The 23445-nt window shown below is 41.9% G+C and overlaps 1 protein-coding gene across 1 annotated transcript in view; it reads left to right on the forward strand.

Moving 5' to 3' along the window:
* The first annotated feature begins 124 nt into the window (after window positions 1-124).
* The window catches only part of skib (SKI proto-oncogene b), a 54790-nt gene continuing 31469 nt past the window's right edge, over window positions 125-23445 (forward strand). Inside the window, exon 1 of the mRNA XM_058055754.2 lies at window positions 125-1385. Within this exon, the coding sequence (XP_057911737.2) occupies window positions 495-1385 (891 nt within the window). The 5' untranslated portion in view covers window positions 125-494. The remainder of the gene's footprint in view (window positions 1386-23445) is intronic.

Genomic DNA, 23445 nt, shown 5'->3' on the forward strand with positions numbered 1-23445 from the left:
TGTGCAGCTGCCATGTAGCAGTGGGAGGCACTGCTGTCTGCTGGAAGAGCCGAGCCCGGGGAGTCAGTCACATTCCTGGCTGGGATTCAATGACTGAAGCAGACACAAACAAACAGAGAGAGAGAGAGAGGGAGAGAGAGAGGAGGTAGACGAAGAGGAGAGAGAGAGAGTCCACGCCAGACTGGGTGGCACAATTCAGGCTCACATTAGAAGTGCGTAAAACCGCTTGGAACGCGTAAAAACAACAATCCTCACTCGTGATTGCGCGAGTTTTCCTTCTTTTTTTCATTGTGGGAGTGTTGAAAGTAGTTGTGCGGTAGAGAGGAGGGGATCTTTTTTTTCTGAATGGACTCTCCGGGAAGAGACGCTGGTCCTGGTCCGGGGAAGCTGGCTGGCTGGCGGCGTGGAAATGCGCATTGGTAACGAACGAGCAAGACACCGATAAAGAACGAACTCAAGCCGATTATTTAGTAGTTTTTAAAAAGGCTAACAAGATGGAGGTGGGCAGCTTTCAGCCTCATCCCGGACTTCAGCAAACTCTGAAGCAGTTCCACCTGAGCTCCATGCGCTCCCTCAGCGGACCGGCGGCGTTCTCCGCCCGCTGGCACCAAGAGTCCCTCTTCAAGGACGCCAAAGCGGCCGAGGTGGTGCTATCCTTGCCGGCTCACACGCCCCCGGTCATGTCCGGTCCGCTTTTTATACCCTCCGACCGATCCACGGAGCGCTGTGAGACCGTGCTGGAGCGGGAGCCCATCTCCTGCTTCGTGGTGGGCGGCGAGAAGCGCCTGTGCCTGCCGCAGATCCTCAACAGCGTTCTGCGGGACTTCTCCCTGCAGCAGATCAACTCCGTGTGCGACGACCTGCATATCTACTGCTCCCGCTGCACCGCCGACCAGCTGGAGATCCTGAAGGTGGTGGGCATCCTGCCCTTCTCGGCGCCCTCCTGCGGCCTCATCACGCAGACTGACGCCGAGCGGCTGTGTAACGCGCTCATCTACGGAGGCTCGTACCCGCCGCGCTGCAACAAGGAACGAGGCTCTCTGGAGCTGGAGCGCACCGAGAAGAGCTTCCGGGTGTACCACGAGTGCTTCGGCCGATGCAAGGGTTTATTTGTGCCGGAGCTCTACTCGGGCCCCGGCGCTGCCTGCGTGCAGTGCCTGGACTGCAGGCTCATGTTCCCGCCGCACAAGTTTGTAGTGCACAGCCACAAGCGGCTGGAGAACCGGACCGTGCACTGGGGCTTCGACTCGGCCAACTGGCGGGCCTACGTGCTCCTGGACCCGGACTACAACGGCAAAGAGGAGAAGGGTCGCCTGGAGCAGCTGCTCGGAGACTTAAAGGGGAAATACGACTTGAGCGTCACTTTGGGCAGGAAGACGTGCAGGGTGAGTTTGCTTTTTTTGTCTTTTAAACTTTAAGGAGTCACTTTCAAGACTCCTGCAATGCAATGTTAGTCTTTAAAAATACTATTATTTTATGAGTATGTTTGCACAACACATCACCACCAGAACCAATGTTGCAATAGAGTTAAGAAGCTGCTCAGTTAGCATTAATACCACTGTTGGGTTAATCGAACACATGCTTCAAATGCAGCTGCTGCCATCTTTTAAGAGTTAGTTTTAAGAGTTAATAAAAAAAAACAACATCAGGAGGTTGCCTACAGCCACGGCTTTGAATGCCAATGTTTTTGACCCAGCACTAATGAGAGACCTAATGAGATCTATCTATCTATCTATCTATCTATCTATCTATCTATCTATCTATCTATCTATCTATCTATCTATCTATCTATCTATCTATCTATCTATCTATCTATCTGTCTATCTGTCTATCTGTCTATCTGTCTATCTATCTAAATTTATTTATTTATGTATTTATTTTTATTTATTTATTTAATATGTGACAGTAGTTTGCAGTACATGTTACTGAAAGCTTGTACTAATATTTTGATGACCTAATTTACCTACTGTACATTTAAGTCAAAATATTAGGCACAGTTTAGCATTACTTTACAGTGAAGTTTGCCCATAAGCCAAATATTGTGGCTTAAGTGTTGAACGTTATTAACATAGCAACTGTGTGACAAACCGCCTCATCAGACATTCATACTATGAGAGTCGCATATCGTTGGATTGGTTGTTAACATTCCAAACATAGCCGAGTAAGTTAAAAAGCATCCAAACTGCTACCAACAGGCATGGAAGGAATATGGAACAATCAAGGTTATTGTTTGTGGGTCATGGCGTATGGATTGTGTAGTCTTGCCTGGTGTGATACATTGTGGTCACCTACAATAATGCATTTCTAATGTACAGGTGTACCTGGGTGATAAATTAAGTGTGTGTGTGGGGGGGGTGGAGGTGATGTTGGTGCCACAATGAGGTTTTAAAAAAAAAAGTCAGATGTGGTCGTGGTGGAACAAGGTGTGTGCGTCGGCGTGTGTCGCCATATGAGGGCATCCTTGCGTGGTTCAGCGTGGAACGTCGGAGCCATGGACAAAAGGACCAGGAGACGAGCTCGGTTAGTCACAGAGCAGCTGTTGTGTGGGACTCTGCTAATGAGTGGACATCTCTGTCCCCGGGCACCATCGCCATGGTGCCAGGAGATGTCTCATAAGAGGGGGACATTCAGCAGCAAATTTTCAAATCAAAGGTTTGACTTTAACTTGCGGAATTGGTGATGAGCTAACATCTAAAGTCCGGGTAACCTCACTCCATTCACGTTCCATTTTTTAGTGTTGTCAGTCTACGTATATATATATATATATATATATATACAGTATATACTACTAATACTACTACTGCTGGGCCTGGTTGCTGAACACAAGTATACATTTCAGTATTTACAGTGTAGACTTTATGCTAACTTTGCCAGCCAAGAGGAACCTCACTCCATTCACATGTACTGTATAAAGACCGATAGACATTCAACTACATTTTATTTCATCAGTTAGGATTAATTCATTGTTATTTTTAATACAGGGCTGCACGGTGGTCGAGTGGTTAGCGTGCAGACTCCCACAGCTCGGAGGAGTGGGTTATTTTCCGGGTACTCCGGTTTCCTCCCATATTCCAAAAACATGCTAGGTTAATTGGCGACTCCATATTGTCCATAGGACTGGCTGGCTGGCCCTGTGATTGGCTGGTGACCAGTCCAGGGTGTACCCCGCCTCTCACCTGAAGACAGCTGGGATAGGCTCCAGCACCCCCGCCCACCCCCCCTTGTGAGGATAAGATGAATGAATTAATTAATTAATTGATTTTTAATACATTATTTTTAGGGATGGGAAAAAATGTTAACTTGATACGACAGCATCTCTTGCTAGTCAGCTGGGATAGGCTCCAGCATACCCCCTGCGGCCCGAGTGAGGATAAGCGGCATAGAAAATTGAATATTTTGTTTCGTTTAATTTTGAGAAAATACAATTTAAATTTTAATTATACTACATTTATATTTGTATTTCTATAATTATATGAGCTTAATGGTTTTTATTATAATTTAGTATTTTATGGCTAACTACCTGGTTTATTCCTTGAATTTAATTGAATTACAAAATATTTTACTTAAGTTTAGTTAAAAATTTAGATTCCATGTAATTACGTATTGAATTTAATTGAAGTTGATATACGTTAGTTGAAGTCTTATGTTCACATGCAGCCTGTTTTAGCAGTAAAGTAAGAAATACGACCTTAATGAATGTGCTTTGCTGGTAGCAGCAATAGTCACAACATAACATATATGTTCTTTTTATATTTCTATTTATTACATTTATTTATTTATTTATCCATGATTCACAAAATGATCCAAATTTGATCCATCCCCAAAAAGTGAACGTTACCCTGACGGCCTCCCAGCATGTGTGATACTCACATGGGTGGGGTGGTGGGGGGTGGGGAGTGGGTAGGGGCGGTCAGTGCGTGTTGGCTGTGGTTCACTGTCAGTCGTGTCCCACTTAGCAGACAGGCGTTCTCCTGGGGGAGCCGCACACCAGCGCTCTCCCATACATCAAGCTGACAGGCCAAGCTGCTCAAAGGCCAGACGGGAGCTCGCACACCAAACTCGGCCCGGCTTAAAAAATAAACCGGCCTCAGCCTTTCCTCGCACGTCACACAGCCTTTTATAATATTGTGTGTTCAGACCTGAAGATGTCATTGATTAGCGTCCATTGGAGGCAGCATCTGTTTCATTGATTTCCATTATCAATACAGCATTACTATTGGTGCTATTAATGTGATGCATAAGAACTGTGGGGAATGTAAGCCTGTGAGGGTGGGGGGGGCTATGTGGGGGTGTGTGTGTGTATGGCAAGCGGGGTCAGACGGCTGAATCATCGTGTCTGTTCCGCATCACGTCCAGCATTTGTCCATTTCGCTCCTCACTTGCCCAACGCTGGCATGAGAGCAGATTGCCGAGAGGGGGGGGGGGGACGGACTGCAGACTGGCTCATTCAAAGATGCAGGGGGGGGTGTGCAAGCCAGGCCTTGACCTGTGTTGTCAAAGGGCCACGACCCCTGACCTTTCCCCAAAGACACTGACACAGCTCCACCCCCCACCATCCCATGTGTTCCATGCCATCCAATCACATGTCCACTCCACTGGACAGATGGCTGTGTGATGAAGCAAGCAGGATGAAAACACATTGGACCTGCAGCTAACTTTTGGGATTTTTAATTGCAAAACTTTTCCACAAAGTCTGGATTTGAAAAGATCGCTTCACTGGGTCACACATCGTTTATAATTGTCCCGAATGCCAACTCAGTCACATTTGCATCCAAAAAAAAGTGTCTGGGAATTGAACTTTTCCGTGTCCATTAAAAGTAGTGCGTATGAGTTAGTCCCTTCTTTAATGGCACCGATATTAAAGTCACTCAGCTGGAGCCAATTTATGCCATTTTTCATCCCATTGTTCCTCTGACTGGGAGAAATTAGCCTCAAAGCTGGCGTTAACCAATCAAGGGAGTGTCAAGGGCCTGTGATTCCACTTCACCACCGTGATTAAAGTGATTGGATTCATGAAAAACAGACGCCTAAAAATGTCAGCTTCACACAAACCGCTGTAAACATATTATGAATGAACATTTATTTATTATTATTTTTATTATCCATAGGTATGAATGTGAGTGTGAATGGTTGTTTGTCTATATGTGCCCTGTGATTGGCTGGCGACCAGTCCAGGGTGTACCCCGCCTCTTGCCCCAAGACAGCTGGGATAGGCTCCAGCATAGCCATGACCCTTGTGAGGATAAATGGTATAGAAAACAGATGGATGGAAATAATATCATATCAATTAACATTACATTATATTTCTCTGTATTGGTATTATTTTTTTCCACTTAATAATAATAATAATAATCATAGGATAAGCGGAAGAAAATAAATGAATGAATGAATGAATATTTTTGACATAATTTCTTCCCAGGGCTGCACGGTAGTCGAGTGGTTAGCGTGCAGAACTCAAAGCTAGGAGACCAGGGTTCAATTCCACCCTGCGTCATCTCTGTGTGGAGTTTGCATGTTCTTCCCGTGCGGAGTACCGGGTACTGCGGTTTCCTCCCACATTCCAAAAACATGCTAGGTTAATTGGCGACTCCAAATTGTCCATAGGTATGAATGTGAGTGTGAATGGTTGTTTGTCTATATGTGCCCTGTGATTGGCTGGCGACCAGTCCAGGGTGTACACCGCCTCTCGCCTGAAGACAGTTGGGATAGGCTCCAGCATAGCCGCGACCCTTGTGTGGATAAGCGATATAGAAAACGGATGGAAATAATATAATATCAATTAACATTACAATATATTGGTATAATTTTTTCCACTTAATAATAATAATAATTCATATTTTTGACATAATTTTTTCCCAGTTTAAATGAGTCCGTCCCCATTTTGCCTGAAATATATGTATGAAATATACATACATATTTTAAAGCCTTTAACGGTCAGTTTACGTAACTCCACAAGATGCTGCATGCTTTGAATGGGAAAAAGTAGCGCCATCTGGTGGACAAATATAAAAAACAACTTCAACGCCAGTAGTCCAAATTGATATTTTATACAAATATAAATATAGGTTATAGAAATGGCATTTTCCATGGGACATTTTTGGAACAAATGTGCCGGTTTGTTGCCATTTTCAGCCAAAATGGCTTGAAGATCCAAAAGTGAGCGTCACCAACGGGTCTCTTGCGGGTTAAGCGGCTACTTGTATAAGTTCGATGCTCTTGCATTGGACGCAGTCGCATGTCATGTCAGCAGGATCCGTTTGGCGGTCTAGATTAAAATGAGCTCACGAGTCGGCTCATTTCCATTCCCATCTGTCTGCTGACCTCGAGGAAGCGACGAGCTGACATCCTGTCGGTCTTTGACGGGACCGTCTCCCTAACGCGTCATATCCAGTTTAGTGGGATTTGCACATCCTGCAAGCTCGGGCTGTTGAGAGTTCCTGAGCTTTCTTGGCTTTCTTTGTACCCTTGGTCGTCCTTATCTTTGTCCCAAGCCCCCTCCGAGAAACCCTCCCTCACTCCCTCCCGCCCGCCGCAGCCCGTCACCTTGTCGCCGCAGCGCATGCTGCCAAGCGTTTGGCCTCTGCGGGTCTCCACGCTCCTGTGTGTCAGGAGCTCCCAGGGGTTGTGGCCTCCATTCTCCCAGAGGTGACCTCATGTTAAGAGTGTCAGCTGGGGTTCTGTCATGGCTGATGTGTGCTAAAGATCTGCCGCCTCCTTTGTTCCAGGGTCTGGCCTTTCAGAGGCTGTGAAGTGCAGTCCTTTCTTTCTTTCTTTCTTTTTTTTGTTCTAGGGTCTTGCTGGCTGCTAACCTCGCACTCTCGCCGGCTGGGAAATCCGAGTGTGCACGTTTGCCACGTCATTGGTTTGTATTGGGCTCAAAAGTGGTGTCTGAATGTCTGATAGTTACAGGGAGGGGCCGTTATTTCTGCATTTATAATCCTATCATTAGGAAACATATTTGAAGACATGTTGAATGCTTCCCAGCAGCAGTAAATCAACAATTTGTGCTATTACTCAAAGCTACAGTACATGGTAATAAGTATGAACGTCTCATCAATACCTTAGAAGGCATCATATGCTATTGATGTTAACAAACATGACAGCCGTTAGAATATTATTATTTTATTCTGAAATTTTTTTAGAAAAGTATATATATATATAAATATACATTAAATAAACACATACATGCATATATTAATGAATACATGGACAATTGGCACTTTAAATAAGGTAAATATATGGTTAGAAAACATTTCAGAATTTAACCCCCCAAAAATTAAAAAAATTAATTAAATTTTTTTTATAAATGAAGTTTGGAAAAAATATATAAAAAATGTATATGAAATTCTTTAAATATTTTAATTTATTGACTGATTTGAAGCCCTGAGTTATATTATTAATACATTACAACCAAAATAAAAAATAATAAAAAAATATAAAAATATTGTTTTGTATTTGGTTGTTTTCTACATTTTTATTTTTATTTAGTTTGATTTAAATTTATTATACAACTTTTATTCTTTGAAGATCAATTTAGTATTTCTCAATGAAAATAAATGCAAATTAAGTAACTTGGAAAATGTGTAAGTTAATAAATTTTTTGAATACATATTTATATATCATTTATAAAATTCAGGCATTTGAGATTTATTTTTTTTAATAAATGGATAAAAAATGGAAAAAAATGACAATGCAGTTATGAATTTGTTTTCTTCTACATTTGTATTTTATTTTTCAATATCTTTTTTTTCAATCATTATTATTTAGGCTAATTTTAATTTTTGAAGGGAAATAAATGCTCCCAGTTTTATAAAAAATTTTAAAAAGTCATTTAAAAAAATGAAAGAATGAAAACTTTTTTTTGTAGAATATTTTATTAAATACTATGAATTTTAAGGGACAAAATTTGGTCCGAAAAGGTTAGTTTTGTCATTGAAATAAGAACGGTTATAACAATCCAAATAATCAATGACCTCTTGGATGGATGGCGGTTGACGCCCCTATCGGGTTAGTCACCATCAATTTCTCCCCGATCACCTCTCGGGTTTGGAGACGTGTGATTAAGAGTCGAGCCCATCTGTTGCAGAGACAGGAAATCCCAGTCTGCATCTGCTGTTGGCTGAGATGCTAAGCTGCAGCAGTCAAGGGCTGCCGGGGTGTTCGGTGGTGGGGTTTAAACTCTGATAATCCCGCCTCACTTCTGGAATGCAAAGCGAGCGTGGTTACGCATCCTGACCTGGGAAACAAGAGATGGACTCAGACAGGCTTTACATCATCAGGCTGGTGGAAGCCATAAGCATCCCCTATGGAATGCAGTAATTAGAGCGTGCAATGGATGTGCTGCAGATAAGACTCTGAGAATCCCCCCAGCGTTCCAGTTGCACGTATCCTTTTCTCCTTTGGATGAGACACTTGCAGGAATTCTGAGGGTTTGTTCATAGTAGTTCTTTGGTTCGGTCCAAAAAATACAAAAAAAACTTGATGGTGACAGGAGTACTAGAAGAAAACCGATGCATGCATGGGGACAACATGCAAACTCAACACAGAGATGCCTGAGGGGGGAATCGAACTCGGGTCTCCTAGCTGTATGGCTAACCACTCCTAGTTACTCTATCACCAAATCCAAAATAAAGTTTGACATAAAAAAAGCCAAAATTTCACCATTTAAACAGCCTGATGGTCGCGATTGTATAATGAATATGCTTCACAAATTTTGCCTAGCAACAGGCAGGAAAAAAATCATCTTAGGAATTATGTGGCTATTTTCAGTATCACATGGTTTTGCTCGTATTTGATGACATCATATATGGTGTTTTGGTCCGTCGATGCAGTGGGCATTCACACTCACCTCTACTTTTTTGGTCCGGTCCTGGGTTTGTTAGCCTGCTTTCATATTTGAGTCAAGAAATCGTAGCAGCACAGCAAACAGACTGGAGTAAAATGACAAGTGTGAAGGCACCCTTAGCTTCTAGTGCTAAGTTTGATCCCGAAAGCTCCACTGACTGTTGGATCACGTTAGAGATGAGATGTAGAGGCGCTCCAGCCAGAGCAGAAGCAGGCCCTGCTGGTGCCATATGACAAATCGGCAAGCGGGCTCTTGCCTACAGTCCGCCCACCGACCACCTCCAAAGCTGGGATGGAGGAGGATTAGCTCACACGGCTAAAGCAAACAGACTGCTCGGTGTTCAGATCGCTTTCAGGCCAAATCTTGTTTGTGCCTCCTGTTTTTCATGGCGTTCATCAGCAGCGGGGTCGCGCTTCACTTCACTGGTGCCAGGCATCGTGTGTGGAACATAAAAAAAAAAAAGGAATGTTTGGAGCATTTGCATTGCATGGCTGCCATGTTATTTAGGATATGAGTAATTAGTTAGGGGATTACAGACACTATTTAGGCCCCGCCCACTTTATAGGATGCGGTAATGGAGACGAAAAAAAGGATGACGGATTCTGTTGAAGCTGCTAGTTTTATGAAGTAGGCGGTAGAAAATGAATGAATGAATAATGGAGCCTATCCCAGCTGTCAATCACAGGGCACATATAGACAAACAACCATTCACACTCACATTCATACCTATGGACAATTTGGAGTCGCCAATTAACCTAGCATGTTTTTGGAATGTGGGAGGAAACCGGAGTACCCGGAGAAAACCCACGCATGCACGGGGAGAACATGCAAACTCCACACAGAGATGGCCGAGGGTGGAATTGAACTCGGGTCTACTAGCTGTGAGGTCTACGCGCTAACCACTCGTCCACCATGCAGCCTTACCTAGTTATATTTTAATAATTTTCCAGATTGTTTCAACAATTGGATGATGCCCAGTTAGATACATTGTGACCATCTTTTTTTGTATAGAAACTATACTTATGTCTGCAGAAGGAGTTTGATGTACAGACTGTGGTGTGTGTGTGTGTGTGTTGTGGGTTTGTGTGCGTGTGGGCAGGTGCGCCACCGACAGACTGAAGTCATCCCGCTTTTGGAGTCTGCCGCCGACAGCGTATGGTGTTTGATTGGAGGGCGGCTGCGGTTGCTAAGCAGAGCTGTTCTCTGTGTGCTAAATAAGAACTCAAAGAAAAGCGCAGCGGAGCGCACACACACACACACACACACACACACACAGCATATGTATGCTACGCTATGCATGCACAGACCTCAAACTGCATGGACCTCTTACAGTAGAGAGACCTCACCCTTACTGTGGCTTCGCCAGTCTCCTCCCCCTCAGCTCTCCTCCACACTCCATCACGCACTCTTTTCCCTGCGGCCCAGCTCGCCTCTCCATCACCGAGACCGCTCACCTCCTCCGTTTGACATCGGTCCGACCCTGTAGGACATAGCGCAGGCCCGTTATATACTCCACTGCAGACCTGGGCTCTCCTCCTACTGAACTGCACTCCCCCTCACGCTGCTTTCTACTACCTCCACTCACACTGGCCTACATACTGATGGAGGTTGGATGGAGAGCATTTTATATGCCGACAGGGAAGAAGCAGCCACACTTAAGTCTTGCTTTCATTATCAAGTGTTGTGGTGTGAATGGTTGTTTGTCTATATGTGCCCTGTGATTGGCTGGCGACCAGTCCAGGGTGTACCCCGCCTCTCGCCTGAAGACAGTTGGGATAGGCTCCAGCACGCCTGCAATTCTCGTGGGGATAAGCGGTAGAAAATGAATGAATGAATGCTTCCAGATCCGATCGCTGGAAGTTAATTTGGAGGTAGGGACAAAAACAACACATATTTGTGTCAAAGTGGAGGTTATGCTTGGAATCTATCTTTTTTCTCCTTTTTTTAGTCTGAAACGTACTACCTATGTTCTACCGCTGATTGTTAACTAATGGAAAAACATGGAAAAAACGTTTTTGGCTGATGAAAGACGGGAGTCTTATCTTTCTTTGTTTTTCTCATTCTTTTAGTCAGGAACTGATATTTTCCTGAAATGTACCTATGTACTACCGCTGATTATTAACGAACGGAAAAACATCAAAAAATATTTTTTTGCTGATGTAAGAAGGGAGTCTTATCTTTCTTTGGTTTTCTCCGTCTTTTAGTCAGGAACTAGTATTTTCCTGAAATGTACCTATGTTCTACCACTGATTATTAACGAATGTAAAAACATAGAAACAAACTTTTTTTTTGCTGATGAAAGTCGGGAGTCTGATCTTTCTTTGGTTTTCTTCTTTTTTTTTAGTCAGGAACTGAAATTTTCCTGAAACGTACCTGTGTTCTACCGCTGATCATTAACGAACGTAAAAACATAGAAACAAACTTTGTTGCAAAGGAAAGAAGGGAGTTGTATCTTTCTTTAGTTTTCTCCTTTTTTAGTCAGGAACTGGAATTTTCCTGAAATGTACCGCTGATTATTAATGAACCGAAAAATGTAGAAACAAACTTTTTTTGCTTTTTTTGGTTTTCTACCTTTTTTCAGCCAGGAACTGATATTTTCCTGAAATGTACCTATGTTCTACCACTGATTATTAACGAATGTAAAAACATAGAAACAAACTTTTTTTCCTGATGAAAGAAGGAAGTCTTATCTTTCTTTGGTTTTCTACCTTTTTTTTAGTCAGGAACTGATATTTTCCTGAAACGTACCTATGTTCTACCGCTGATTATTAACGAACGGAAAAATGTAGAAACAAACTTTTTGTTCTGATGAAAGAAAGGAGTCTTATCTTTGGTTTTCTACCTTTTTTTTAGTCAGGAACTGATATTTTCCTGAAACACTATCTATGTCCTACCGCTGATTATTAACAAACTAAAAAACATAGAAACAAACTTTTTTTTTGCTGATGAAAGACGGGAGTCTATTCTTTCTTTAGGTAGATTCCATGTTTATAGCCCTAGAACACAATATTCTGTGTGCCATTAAAGATCAGTCAAAATCTAAAATGGCCGATACTGAAGGGGTTGTCTTTTGAAAAATGTCTTGAATTGAATGAGATAAATATGCATTATTTTTACAAATTTTTGCTAATATGCTTTGGTACACACCTTGAAGGGACTGACAAGCAGTCTGAAACGTCTTTGTTTGATTGTCCGTGAGTCATTGAGCATTTGTCGAATTATTCTGAAACTTTGAGGTGTTATTGTGTATTGTCTTCAATTGTCAGGATGACCTCAGTTTTCATTTTTTGCCAGCTTTTTCAATGAGCTCCTCTCTCCTCGTCTGTGCGGTTCGATGTAAAATCTCAACTGAGGGTTGTTTTTTGTATCGTCGTTGGTGAACAATCTCTGTTAGAGAAGCTCCACATGCAGCATTGTCAGCAGGTGCCCGTATCAAATGAATTCAGCACAGCTGTCCCAGCAGTTGGAGTAGGAGTTTGGGGGGGGGGGGGGTGTATTACAGTCACCCCATGGTCCGCCATGCTCTTTATCACTGCATCATCTGGTGCGGCCCGTGACTAGACGCTGTCACCGTATCCTTGCACCTGCAGCCGCCCCCCCTGCTCAAATTTTCAATCCACATTCATGGAGACAGCCATGAGACACGTTAGCTCACATAACACCCCACCCACCGCGACTCTTTTTGGCAAGTGTTTCACAGTGGCAGGGTTTGCCTGCCGCAAGCAGTCGACAAGCATCTGGCTGGTCAGCAGACAGACAGCGGTCACCCGAAATAGAGCGCAGGCCGGCCTTTATCCCATAATGACGAGGCTATTATAAGATTTACCTTATGCACACTGTGACGGCTGTGAAGGGAGGAGTTTAGCAAGCCAACCTGCCTTAGAGATTATCATCCAAGGTCATGTGACTTATGATGACCTCCAATGAAGGAGGAAAGAAATATATCGACCTGCCACAACATTAGGTACACCCACACGAACGTCAAAGCAAATGTTCCCCCAATGTCACACTGCCCTCACACTTAAAATAATGCATAAATACATACATAATACATAAAATAATACATAAACCTTTTTTATCCTGATTAACTTGACATATTGATAAGCACTGATATTAAATAAATATTGATTGTACATATGTTTTTTTGTCCTGTCATGGCGGCTATGGTTTAAGTCTGCATATTCATTCAACATTAAATTGTAGGGAAAGTTTAACAATCATAATAACGCAGTATCTGAAGTACAAAAATACACACAAACAGCGAAAAAGCCTCATTTTCAGTGACAGGTTTTCACTGCTGCAGGATTGGAAGACAAATATCCAATATAGAAATGAAATCTTTGACAAAAATCATCCTAGTTGCTTATTTGTTCATATGATGCATACACAGCAAACAACTACATTCTGTTTCCTCTCTGCGGCACGAGGCGTTCAGGCGCACTCGTAATTGCGAGTGTTAATAGTTTCAAATTTTTATTCATGTACCCCCTATGACAAATGGTGTACCCCAGGGCGCACGGGTACCCCACATTGGGAACATAGGATATACAGTACACCGCTCACATTTCTGCAGATGATTTATTATATCATTTCATAACAGTAACAAAACTTTGATACAATGTTAAGTAGTCACACTGCAAACCCAAATAAGTTAGCAGAACTCAAAAAAAAATGAGGCAATCAGTTGCCACATTTTTTTTCAGTTCATAAACTCAAACATTTGAGTATATCAGAGCTTTAATATTTGGGGTTGATATTAGAAATACTTTTTTTAATTTTGGGGTGAAGGGATAAATTGTTTCTTTTTCACATTCTCTCTGCCATGCATCCTCCATTCTTTAATTTTCATTCTCATTTCAACTCTTTCCATAGGAAGAATGTGTAACCTACACAGTACAAATCTATCTGATGCAATGGATTTATTCTTAATTGATTCTTGGTTTGATTTATTCATCTTTAATATATACTTTTTTTCATAAGTAACTACGAATTATTTTAAGTAGGTTACACAAATCTGCAAAAAGTTCATATTAATCAAAAATTACAATTTAAATAAACTGAAAAGAGGCAATCAACAGTTATAAGTAGAACTTTTAAGGAAATTTCAAGTTAACTATACTCATATCAATTAATTATTTTGAGCATCCCGATTTACAGTCTTAAGTTGTATGTAAACTATGTTTTTAAGTTAATCTTACTTAAAATAGCCATAGTCCAATTGAATCAAAACATATTAGTTAAAAGTACTCAAAATGGAACAACATGTTAAATGAACTTGATGTAATTAAGTTATGAGAACTTTTTTAAGAACTTTGAATATGCATAACTTCATTTATTTAAGTACTTTGAACATTGGGGTTTACAGTGCAGTGTACAGCTTGTATAACAGAATAAATTTACTTTCACCTCAAAATAACTCAACACACAATTATGCAAATGCGAGTACACACTTTAGTTAAAGCGTACTAATTGAGTCCAATTAGCCATTTTTCCTCCCCGATGTCATGTGATTTGTTAGCGTTAGAAGATCTTAGATGTGACTGGATAGCTATTGTGTTAAATTGGGTGTTATCTCATATTGGTTAGTGGAAGTTCAACATAGCACACCATGACAAAGAAGAAAATATAATTGTTCTTCTACGTAAAAGATCTTCTAGGCTATAAGAAGATTGCCAACACGGTGAAAGTGAGCTGCAGCACGGTGGCCAAGACCATACAGGGCTTTAAACAGGAGAACCCCCGCTCACCAGGGAGCGAGACGTCAAGTGCACATGCTCAGCGTCATATCCAGAGCTCGTGTTAGGAAAATAGACGTATGATCGCTGCCAGCATTGCTGAAGGTTGAAGGGAGCGTTCAGACCATACGTTTGCATCAATTTGTCTGCATGGCTGTCATCTTCTTTTCGAAAGATGATGCAAAAGAAAGCCGACAATCAGACCAAGGACATGGATTACTAGAACCACATTCTGTGGGCTGTGGAGGCCAAGATAAACGTATTTGCTTCAGATGGTGTCAAGCGTGAGCAGCGGCAAACGGGTACTCATTGAGGGATTGTGCAAATGTGGGGCATCCTCAAACGCAAGGCTGAGGGGTGCAAGGTGTCTAACATCTACCAGTCCATCGAGCTGCATGATGTCATGGTGGAGGCCTGAAAGAGGATTCCGGAGGCAACCTGAGAAGTTCGAGTGAACCACATGGCTCATAAGTTACAGTCAGTGTTGAAAAATAATGTTATTCATATTCAGCGGCTCACCAGTTTATGATTATTTATCTGCAGTGAATACCTACAGATTTTACTATTATTATTAAAATGCATTTAATATGTGTGTCACTCGGGCATCTTGGAAAGTAATGCTGTTATTTTGCACATAATATCATAGAAAACACTTTTAATGTGCAACATATTAATCATCCATCCATTTTCTATACCACATAAACACAATTTGGAGTGGCCAATTAACCTAGCATGTTTTTGGAATGTGGGAGGAAACCGGAGTACCCGGAGAAAACCCACGCATGCACGGGGAGAACATGCAAACTCCACAGAGATGGCCCAGGGTGAAATTGAACTCGGGGAATCGAACCCAGGTCTTCTAGTCTGCACTCTAACCACTCTACCGCCGTGACTCCAAATATTAATCAAACTTAGTTATTTGTTCATATGAAACATAAAGTCTCCTTTCTTCTTCACTGTCCACTACTTGCAATGTGCTGGAGTGTTTAAATGAGGTGTTCAGGCACATTACGTAACTCTCAGTTCATTCATTCATTCATTTTCTACCGCTTTTCCTCACGAGGGTCGCAGGGGGGTACTGGAGCCTATCCCAGCTATCTTCGGGCGAGAGGCGGGGTACACCCTGGACTGGTGGCCAGCCAATCACAGGGCACATATAGACAAACAACCATTCACACTCACATTCATACCTATGGACAATTTGGAGTCGCCAATTAATCTAGCATGTTTTTGGAATGTGGGAGGATAGCGGAGTACCACGGAGAAAACTCCACGCAAAGATTCCTGAGCGGGGAATCGAACCCGGGGCTCCACTCCACCCCCCTGTGAAGCCACATATAAATCAGACTTAGTTATTTGCTCATATGAAACATAAAGAACTTTCTGCTATGTCTGTTTTCTTCAGGGGTGTTTAAATGAGGTGTTCAGGCACATTACGTAACTCTCAGTTCAGAGTTCATCGCAAATACTGTATAATGATGCTGCTTTATACGCCCTATAAAATTGGCATTCCCACTTTGGGTACATATACTGTATATATACACAATACTAGCATTTTGACCACAACCCATAGGGGGCGCCGCAATCATTGATGTACCAATTTAGTGTTATGTAACACAAAAAATTTGTCTGTTAGGTCAAAGGTTTTTTTCAAGTTTTTTGAGGACTACAAATCCCATGGTGACCATTCAATCAGACAGTCTCTGATTTTGCCAAATGCAAAAATGTAATGCTGGTGTCCCATATGGAATGTATACATTATTCCAGCATTGTTAGTGTAGTCATCCCCACAAAGACTCCCATTTTTAATGCAGCCCCTTTCAGCTGCTGCACTGTACAGGCTGCTGCTGCATCATAATGAGTCTCTCCGAAGACATTAGTCGCGCCATCATCAACGCAGCTCCCTAATTTTCTCCGCCTTCGCAACCAAATGGGATAAACGGGCAGGAAGTGGCTTTTTTGTGGCCGTGGCAGGTGCAGCTCTCTGGTGGGTGGTTGGTTGTGGGGGCGGAGGGGGGTGTGGGGGTTGTCTATTGCATGCGAGCACGTGCAGGGCCGTGACTAGACGTGCCAGCAGCAGCAGCAGCAGGGCCCTCCCTCCCTCCCTTCCTTCCTTGTCCTCCACCAACCCCCACTAAAAAACAGAGTGCGGCTGAGATACACCAGCAACCTCTGGAGCTCAACTTGAACCCTCAGTCACCGCCCGAGCGAAATTCTTCAGGCGAATGGTTTCCTTCCCCACCCCGCGCTCGACCCCCCTTTTCTCCTCCTTTCACTCTCCTTCCACATCTGGTGAACAGCACAAGCACCCCTGTCATCTTTTACTGCGTTGAGGTCATTTCCACCCTATCAGTAAAATGGAAACACATGATGTGCGGGGCCGGCTCTTAATGGGGTGGGGCTGGCGTGGAGCAGCACTGACGCAGCTTTTACAAGCCGTCCAAAGACATTTCAGGGATAAATAACGTCACATGCATTAAAAGCAACCCAACGGACCGTCTCGTTTATGTCAAACCTCTAATGCGGAGTGAGAGTGGGGGACGGTGAGAGTGGTACGCTCCCTTGTGGAAACTTAGAGATACTTCCCTTTTGACTTTAATCCACAAGGACGGAACATTAAACATCGCCCCACACATAACACACAACAGCATGACTCCAAGCAATTTAAATCATTATATTTTAGTAAAATTGTATTGATTATTATTAAAGGAGCCCTATCCTGCTCATTTTATAGGCTTTTAAATTAATTTTTACAACAATTACTCCAAAATCGGAGGTGAATGTCAACTTCAAGCTAGCAGGGAGCCTTTTTTTGGGGCCTTTTTGAAGATTTTTGGTACGCTCCCTTGTGGAAACTTAGAGATACTTCCCTTTTTGACTTTAATCCACAAGGACGGAACATTAAACATCGGCCCACACATAACGCACAATAGCATGACTCCAAGCAATGAAAATCATCATATTTTAATAAAATTGTATTAATTGTTATTAAAGGAGCCCTATCCTGATCATTTTACAGGCTTTTAAATTAATTTTTACAATAAAATTGGAGGTGAATGTCAACATCAAGTTAGCAGGGAGCCTTTTTTTGGGCCTTTTTGAAGATTTTTACGGAACATAACCCACACGAAAAGCGGGGATCAACTGTACTTCATGAATCTCAGTGTAGTGGATATGGCGAATATGTATTCAAATATGCCCAACTATGCCCTACTCTGTTGTGATTGATCAAGCGTTGAGGGTAGCAGTTGGAAATGTAGAACCAGGACCCTTTTGGTAATGGTAATGGTTTTATTTCATTTGAACATGCATCAGATTACAATTGAATGCATCACATAATCAGTTCACAGTTCCACATGTCCAAAAGTAGTAGGAAGAAGCAAAGCTTATTAAATCCTACCCCTCCATCTGGTACTTTTACAATCGGTAACTGTTACATTTGTTCACTTCCTGCTTTCCATAATACAGTTTAAGGTTTTTTTTTGTTTTTTGGTTGTTTTTTTTAAATAATGTACCTCGTACCGAAGTACGAGGTGATATGACCATACAATACGATAATGTGTACCATAGTAACTATCAATATAGTGATATGTATAGCACATCATGACTGGTTCAAGACTCTTCATCCTTGTATTTAGCAAACATCAACTGCTTGTATTGTTCCTTGAATTGGCTCATCGTTGTGCATTGTTTGTGCAAGTATTTGTGATTTTAGAAATAAGGAGTTAGTATGTTTAGGCGGCATTATGAATTATCCTTACTGACCTTTTTTGCAGTACATTTATCAAGTTGTTTTTTTTAAAGTGGAAATGCATTTATTTCATTTAATGCTGTTGAAAAAGGTGTTTTTTTTTTATTGCTGCTTCTACTTTTGGCCGTCCATTAAACTAAGTGGGATGCTTACATATGTTCTTGTAATGCTGCAATGTGCTGCCTTTCAACTGCAGGCTGTGGATGAAGGGCGTGTCCGCAATTTGAATCGGGATTCTCCTTCCACAATCAATTCTAAGCTCTACATGGTGACATATTTTGGCTGCTGACTTCACTCCGCATTATTATTATTATTATTATTATTATTATTATTAGCATCGTATGAATTCATTGAGGCTTTTTTATGTGTCGCAGTGGAATGTGGACTTTTTTTCATATACAGGAAGTCTGCAAGCCATCAGTATGCAACGCTGTGTCTTGAACATGTACATTCCAGCCGCACTGTGGTTTCCACTGGGCGGGAGACATAAAAAAAAAAAAACGTCTGTGAAGGCATCTGATCCTTCATCAGGACTTGATGGTAGACTGCAGCGTGGCTCGATACATGGAGGGCGCACGCTCCAGTGCAGCGAGCCTCCGTCCTCATTACCTCTGCAGCAGCTTAAGCTCTTGGCCTTTTGTTCTCTCTCTCTCTTTCTCTCCTTCCTTCATCTTTGGCTTGAAACTGGAGAATATGAGGAGAAGTGCTGAGGCTGCACTTTAGCTCGGCTGCCCACAACTGCTCAAAAACACAGACCAGCAACCCCTCAGACCCCCTTGGTCTTCTTGTCTGCATATATTTCACAGAGCCCACACACTGCTTTGGACTCCTCTGTTTGTTGCTTACCCATACTGTACACCCCCCTTGTATCCCCCCCCCCTTTTACAAAACCTACTGACCAAAAGTCCCTGTTTCCGCAAAGGGCGTTAAAACAGTGAGAGCTGGGAGGACAGTAAAAGTTTATCACGCTAATAACCCGCAGTCATCGTTTCTAATGGCTCGCACAGCCACGCCAGGGGTTGCCTGGAGGTCATGTTGAATTGCTGGGAGCATTAAATGGTCCGATTCTGGCTGGAAAAAGCAGAGAAAGGCTGGGAAATAACGGGGGAGAAACCAACAAGGCATGTGAGGTGAACAAATTGTCAATAGGAGAGAAGACAATCCGTTAAAAAGACACAAAACTAACAAGTTGATTTGGGCCAAATTAAGAAGAGCTATACACTGTAGGTCCTTATAGAAATATAGTTGAATAGGTGCAGATGCTGGAAGAACTAGAAAGCTTTATTTGCTGGTTTTCATGTGTAGCTGCTCTATAGGAGTCCACAACTCAAATCATGATTTAGCGAGGGATTACTGTGTATGCTTTCTACTTAGACCAGGGGTCTCAAACTCAATTTACCTGGGGGCCACTGGATCTAGGGTCTGGGCAAGGCTGGGCCACAAAAAAAAAACAAAAACGCATTTATTAAAAACAGAAAAATATACAAACTTTTTCAGTGCTTTGGTTCCAATTTTCTACAATAAAAGCTCTGATAAAACATTCCACTGTTCTCAAATATCTTAATTCTTATTTTTCTGCACAAAATAAGATGAAAAATAAATAAACAAATCAAGAATAAAGAAAATCAATCAATCAGTAATAAATAAATATAATAATAATAATAAAACAGCAAATAATAAAAACTTTAGAAACCACATATAGTTGGTGGGTAGACAAATTATTTTTTCAGATTAAAATGAACAAAGCATTATTACAGCCCTGTAGACATGACAAAACACGACTATAGTCACATTTATACTCTTTTTATTTACAACATATTGCGCAACTGCAGGGTCTTGAGACACATGCTAACTCGCAAACTAGAGAGCTAGCGACCTTAACGGTAGCCTTCAAGTTATTTCCTTTAAACTTAAATAGCCAAAAACTTACCACTTCCACACGGATAGGGAGGATAACTATTAACAGTTATTTAACCTTTAACATGAACATTAATCAAATGTAATAATTTTTCTGGGTACATGATACCATACAGCATCCATATCAAACTTGCGCGGACCGCACTAACATTAAACTTTCATATCAAGGCGGGGGCCTCAAACTAGTGTCCTGCGGGCCGCATTTGGCCCACGGGCCGCGTGTTTGAGACCCCTGACTTAGACTCTCCAAAAGTATCCAATAAAACCTAAAAAAATGTTGCTCGATTTGTTGCCATTTCCTTTTTTCCTTTTTATCTAAACGGGTCTGACTTCTCTCTAAATATAACAGCAAAGTGGCTACGTTGGCGTCACTGATCCCTCCTGTGACGTCTTATATTCTGGCAGACCAGGTGTGTATGAGGTGTATGGAGACGCTACTTTTGCAGGCAGTCCCAATATAATGTGTTTATGAGCGAGAGTGAACAAGTAACAACCAAATCTATTTTGTTGCTGCTGTGGTTGTTTTTACCTTCATAACAGTGAGTGAGGCTAACACGGTTAGCCGTATGGACTGTGGCGTTGGTCCAAGCCAAAAGGCCGTGACTCCTACACAAGTGACAAGTGAGTGAAAATATTTGAGCCCGGTTTGTTCAGAAGGTAAGAGAGGGTTCAAACTTTGAACTCTTCTCCTGAGGTGGACCAGTCCTGAGAGTGTTTGTGGAAGGTAAAGCTGGAAAACGAACGCCAGGCAGTCGCAGGTCAGACGGCGGTGTTGTGGTCCGAGCTCGGGGCCTGAATGCAGACAGGTCTGAAAGTGTAGACGGTGCCAGACACCTGCGCTCACACCCAGGCTATAAATATATGTATTCTTTTCACACAATTTTTATTTTATTTTTTTATCTTTTCCACATAAGTTAATTCTTTTTACTACTAATTTTCAGACATTTTGAATTGTGCAAAACGTAATGTAGCTTATTGGAAACCTTTACCAGTATTATAATGTACCTGGGTGTAGGTGCTACAATCTGGACATCTGTGCCACGTTTACATGAGGAGTTTTTCTCCTTCCGAATGGAATATTTCCGAATGACTTTTCCGAAAACAATTTTATACCTGGAAAGGAATATTCCAATCTCTCGTCTGCATGCGCCGCTATAATCAACCAGAATAGTCAATGGGGCATGCGCAGTAAAACGTAAACACCAACATCACGTGATACAGACTTCCTTGAGTTTTTCTTTCACTTGTTGGAATAACTCCGTATTGCAAGTTTTTCATCTGTCCAGTCTTGAAATTTAGTTTGGATCAAAAACAAACTTTCCACAGCAGTCCACTGCTGATTGCTCGCCTCCATTTTTAAAACTGAAGAACGTCATATCTGATCAGGCATGCGTTGAAAGAACGCACCCGGGATAAATAAACAGGAAAAGATTAAATTAAATCTTGCTAATATTTTATAAAATAGCAGCATATTTTAATATTTTAATAAAATATTTTATTAAACTTGGGACATGTTTTATATAGATATATATGTATATTTTTAATTAAACTGGACTTATGAATGGCGTATAGAAGGGTTTAGATCAGGGGTCTCAAACATGCGACCCGCAGGCCAAATGTGGCCCGCAGGACACTAGTTTGAGGCCCCCGCCTTGATATGAAAGTTTAATGTTAGTGCGGCACGCGCAAGTTTGATATGGATGCTGTATGGTATCATGTACCCAGAAAAAATGATTACGTTTGATTAATGTTCATGTTAAAGGTTAAATAACTGTTAATAGTTATCCTCCCTATCCGTGTGGAAGTGGTAAGTTTTTGGCTATTTAGTTTAAAGGAAATAACTTGAAGGCTACCGTTTAGGTCGCTAGCTCTCTAGTTTGCGAGTTAGCACGCGTCTCAAGACTCATGGAAAGTTTTTTTGGAAAACCAACATGATGCGGCCCAGTCTCACCCAGACCCTAGCTCCAGTGGCCCCCAAGTAAATTGAGTTTGAGACCCCTGGTTTAGATTCTGTTCCACAGATGGCGCTAATGCACACGAAAGCTGCTTGCCAACCGCCAATAAACAACAGAAGAAGAAAAACACGGCAAAGAAGAACAACTGACAACTTTCCGTTTGAGCGGTTACAAGATACCTCAATCGGAATGGGGAAAGGAATATTCCACCCCCGTGAATCCGATTATATATTCATTCGGATTGGCACTTTTCTTTCGGAATGAGGTGTATACAAAGGTTACATTCTTTCCGTTTGAGCAAATAAACCAAATACAATTGGAATATTTGGGTCCAAGGAGATGAGCAGCAAGATGTTTGTATGTTTTGTTCCCAGCCTTTTCATAAATAACCTTTGGAGGTCAACCGGCTTTACTAGACTAGAGAGAAGCAAGTCCAGAGGCAAGGAGGCCTCCCCACCATCTGGCATCCATAAAAAGGAGAGCGAGGGGCTTTTTTTTTTTTTTTTTTACAGGCGGTTTATGGGATGGCACTGAGGGGAGGAGACAGAGTGGATGGTGGACTCTGGTTGCCCTCGAGCTGCAAAGCTTCCTCTGCAATCTGAATGACAGGTCAGAAGTTCATTGCCTTTTTTTCTCCTCCTGCTGGCATCTGCCTTGTAAGGTGAAGGAGGGGACGGCAGGTTCAAAGTTCGAGGGCAAAAAGGAGAAGAAGCCGTCGTCTCCAAGGAACCGCTGGGAATTAAACGTGGCTGTGCTGATTTAATGAGGATGGCTGGATTGTTTTTGTTGGTGTGTTTATGGATATCATTTGCATTCAAAAAAAAAAAGAAAGCATGGCCTATTAAGAACTGGTGAGGTCTTTTTTTGGGTCAGTTGTATTTCTACAAGGCCAATTCACAATACAAGTTATCTCAAGGCACTTTCCATAATACAATCCTGCATTAATGATTAAGCACTTTGGCAAGAGAGGCTAGGCGAGCTAAAAGTCCTTCGAAGAAAGAAACTTTCAAATGGTTATTTTGGTCTAAGTCTCATTTATTATTTAGTAAGTAGTAAATAAGTAAATAATTGCAAGGATACTTTTTTTTTACAGTTATACAAAACATATACTGTAAATTGATTTCCATTTTGCTACATTTTGGTGAGGATCTGAATAAAGGTGATGCCACCATGTCACCATGCAACCAACTTAACACAATGATTCATTAAAATGATTTGGAGTTGCCAATTAACCTAGCATGT

This window comes from Doryrhamphus excisus, linkage group LG18, assembly GCF_037039965.1.
Source record: "Doryrhamphus excisus strain RoL-2023G ecotype Guam linkage group LG18, RoL_Dexc_Guam_v1.1, whole genome shotgun sequence".
Taxonomy (NCBI): domain Eukaryota; kingdom Metazoa; phylum Chordata; class Actinopteri; order Syngnathiformes; family Syngnathidae; genus Doryrhamphus; species Doryrhamphus excisus.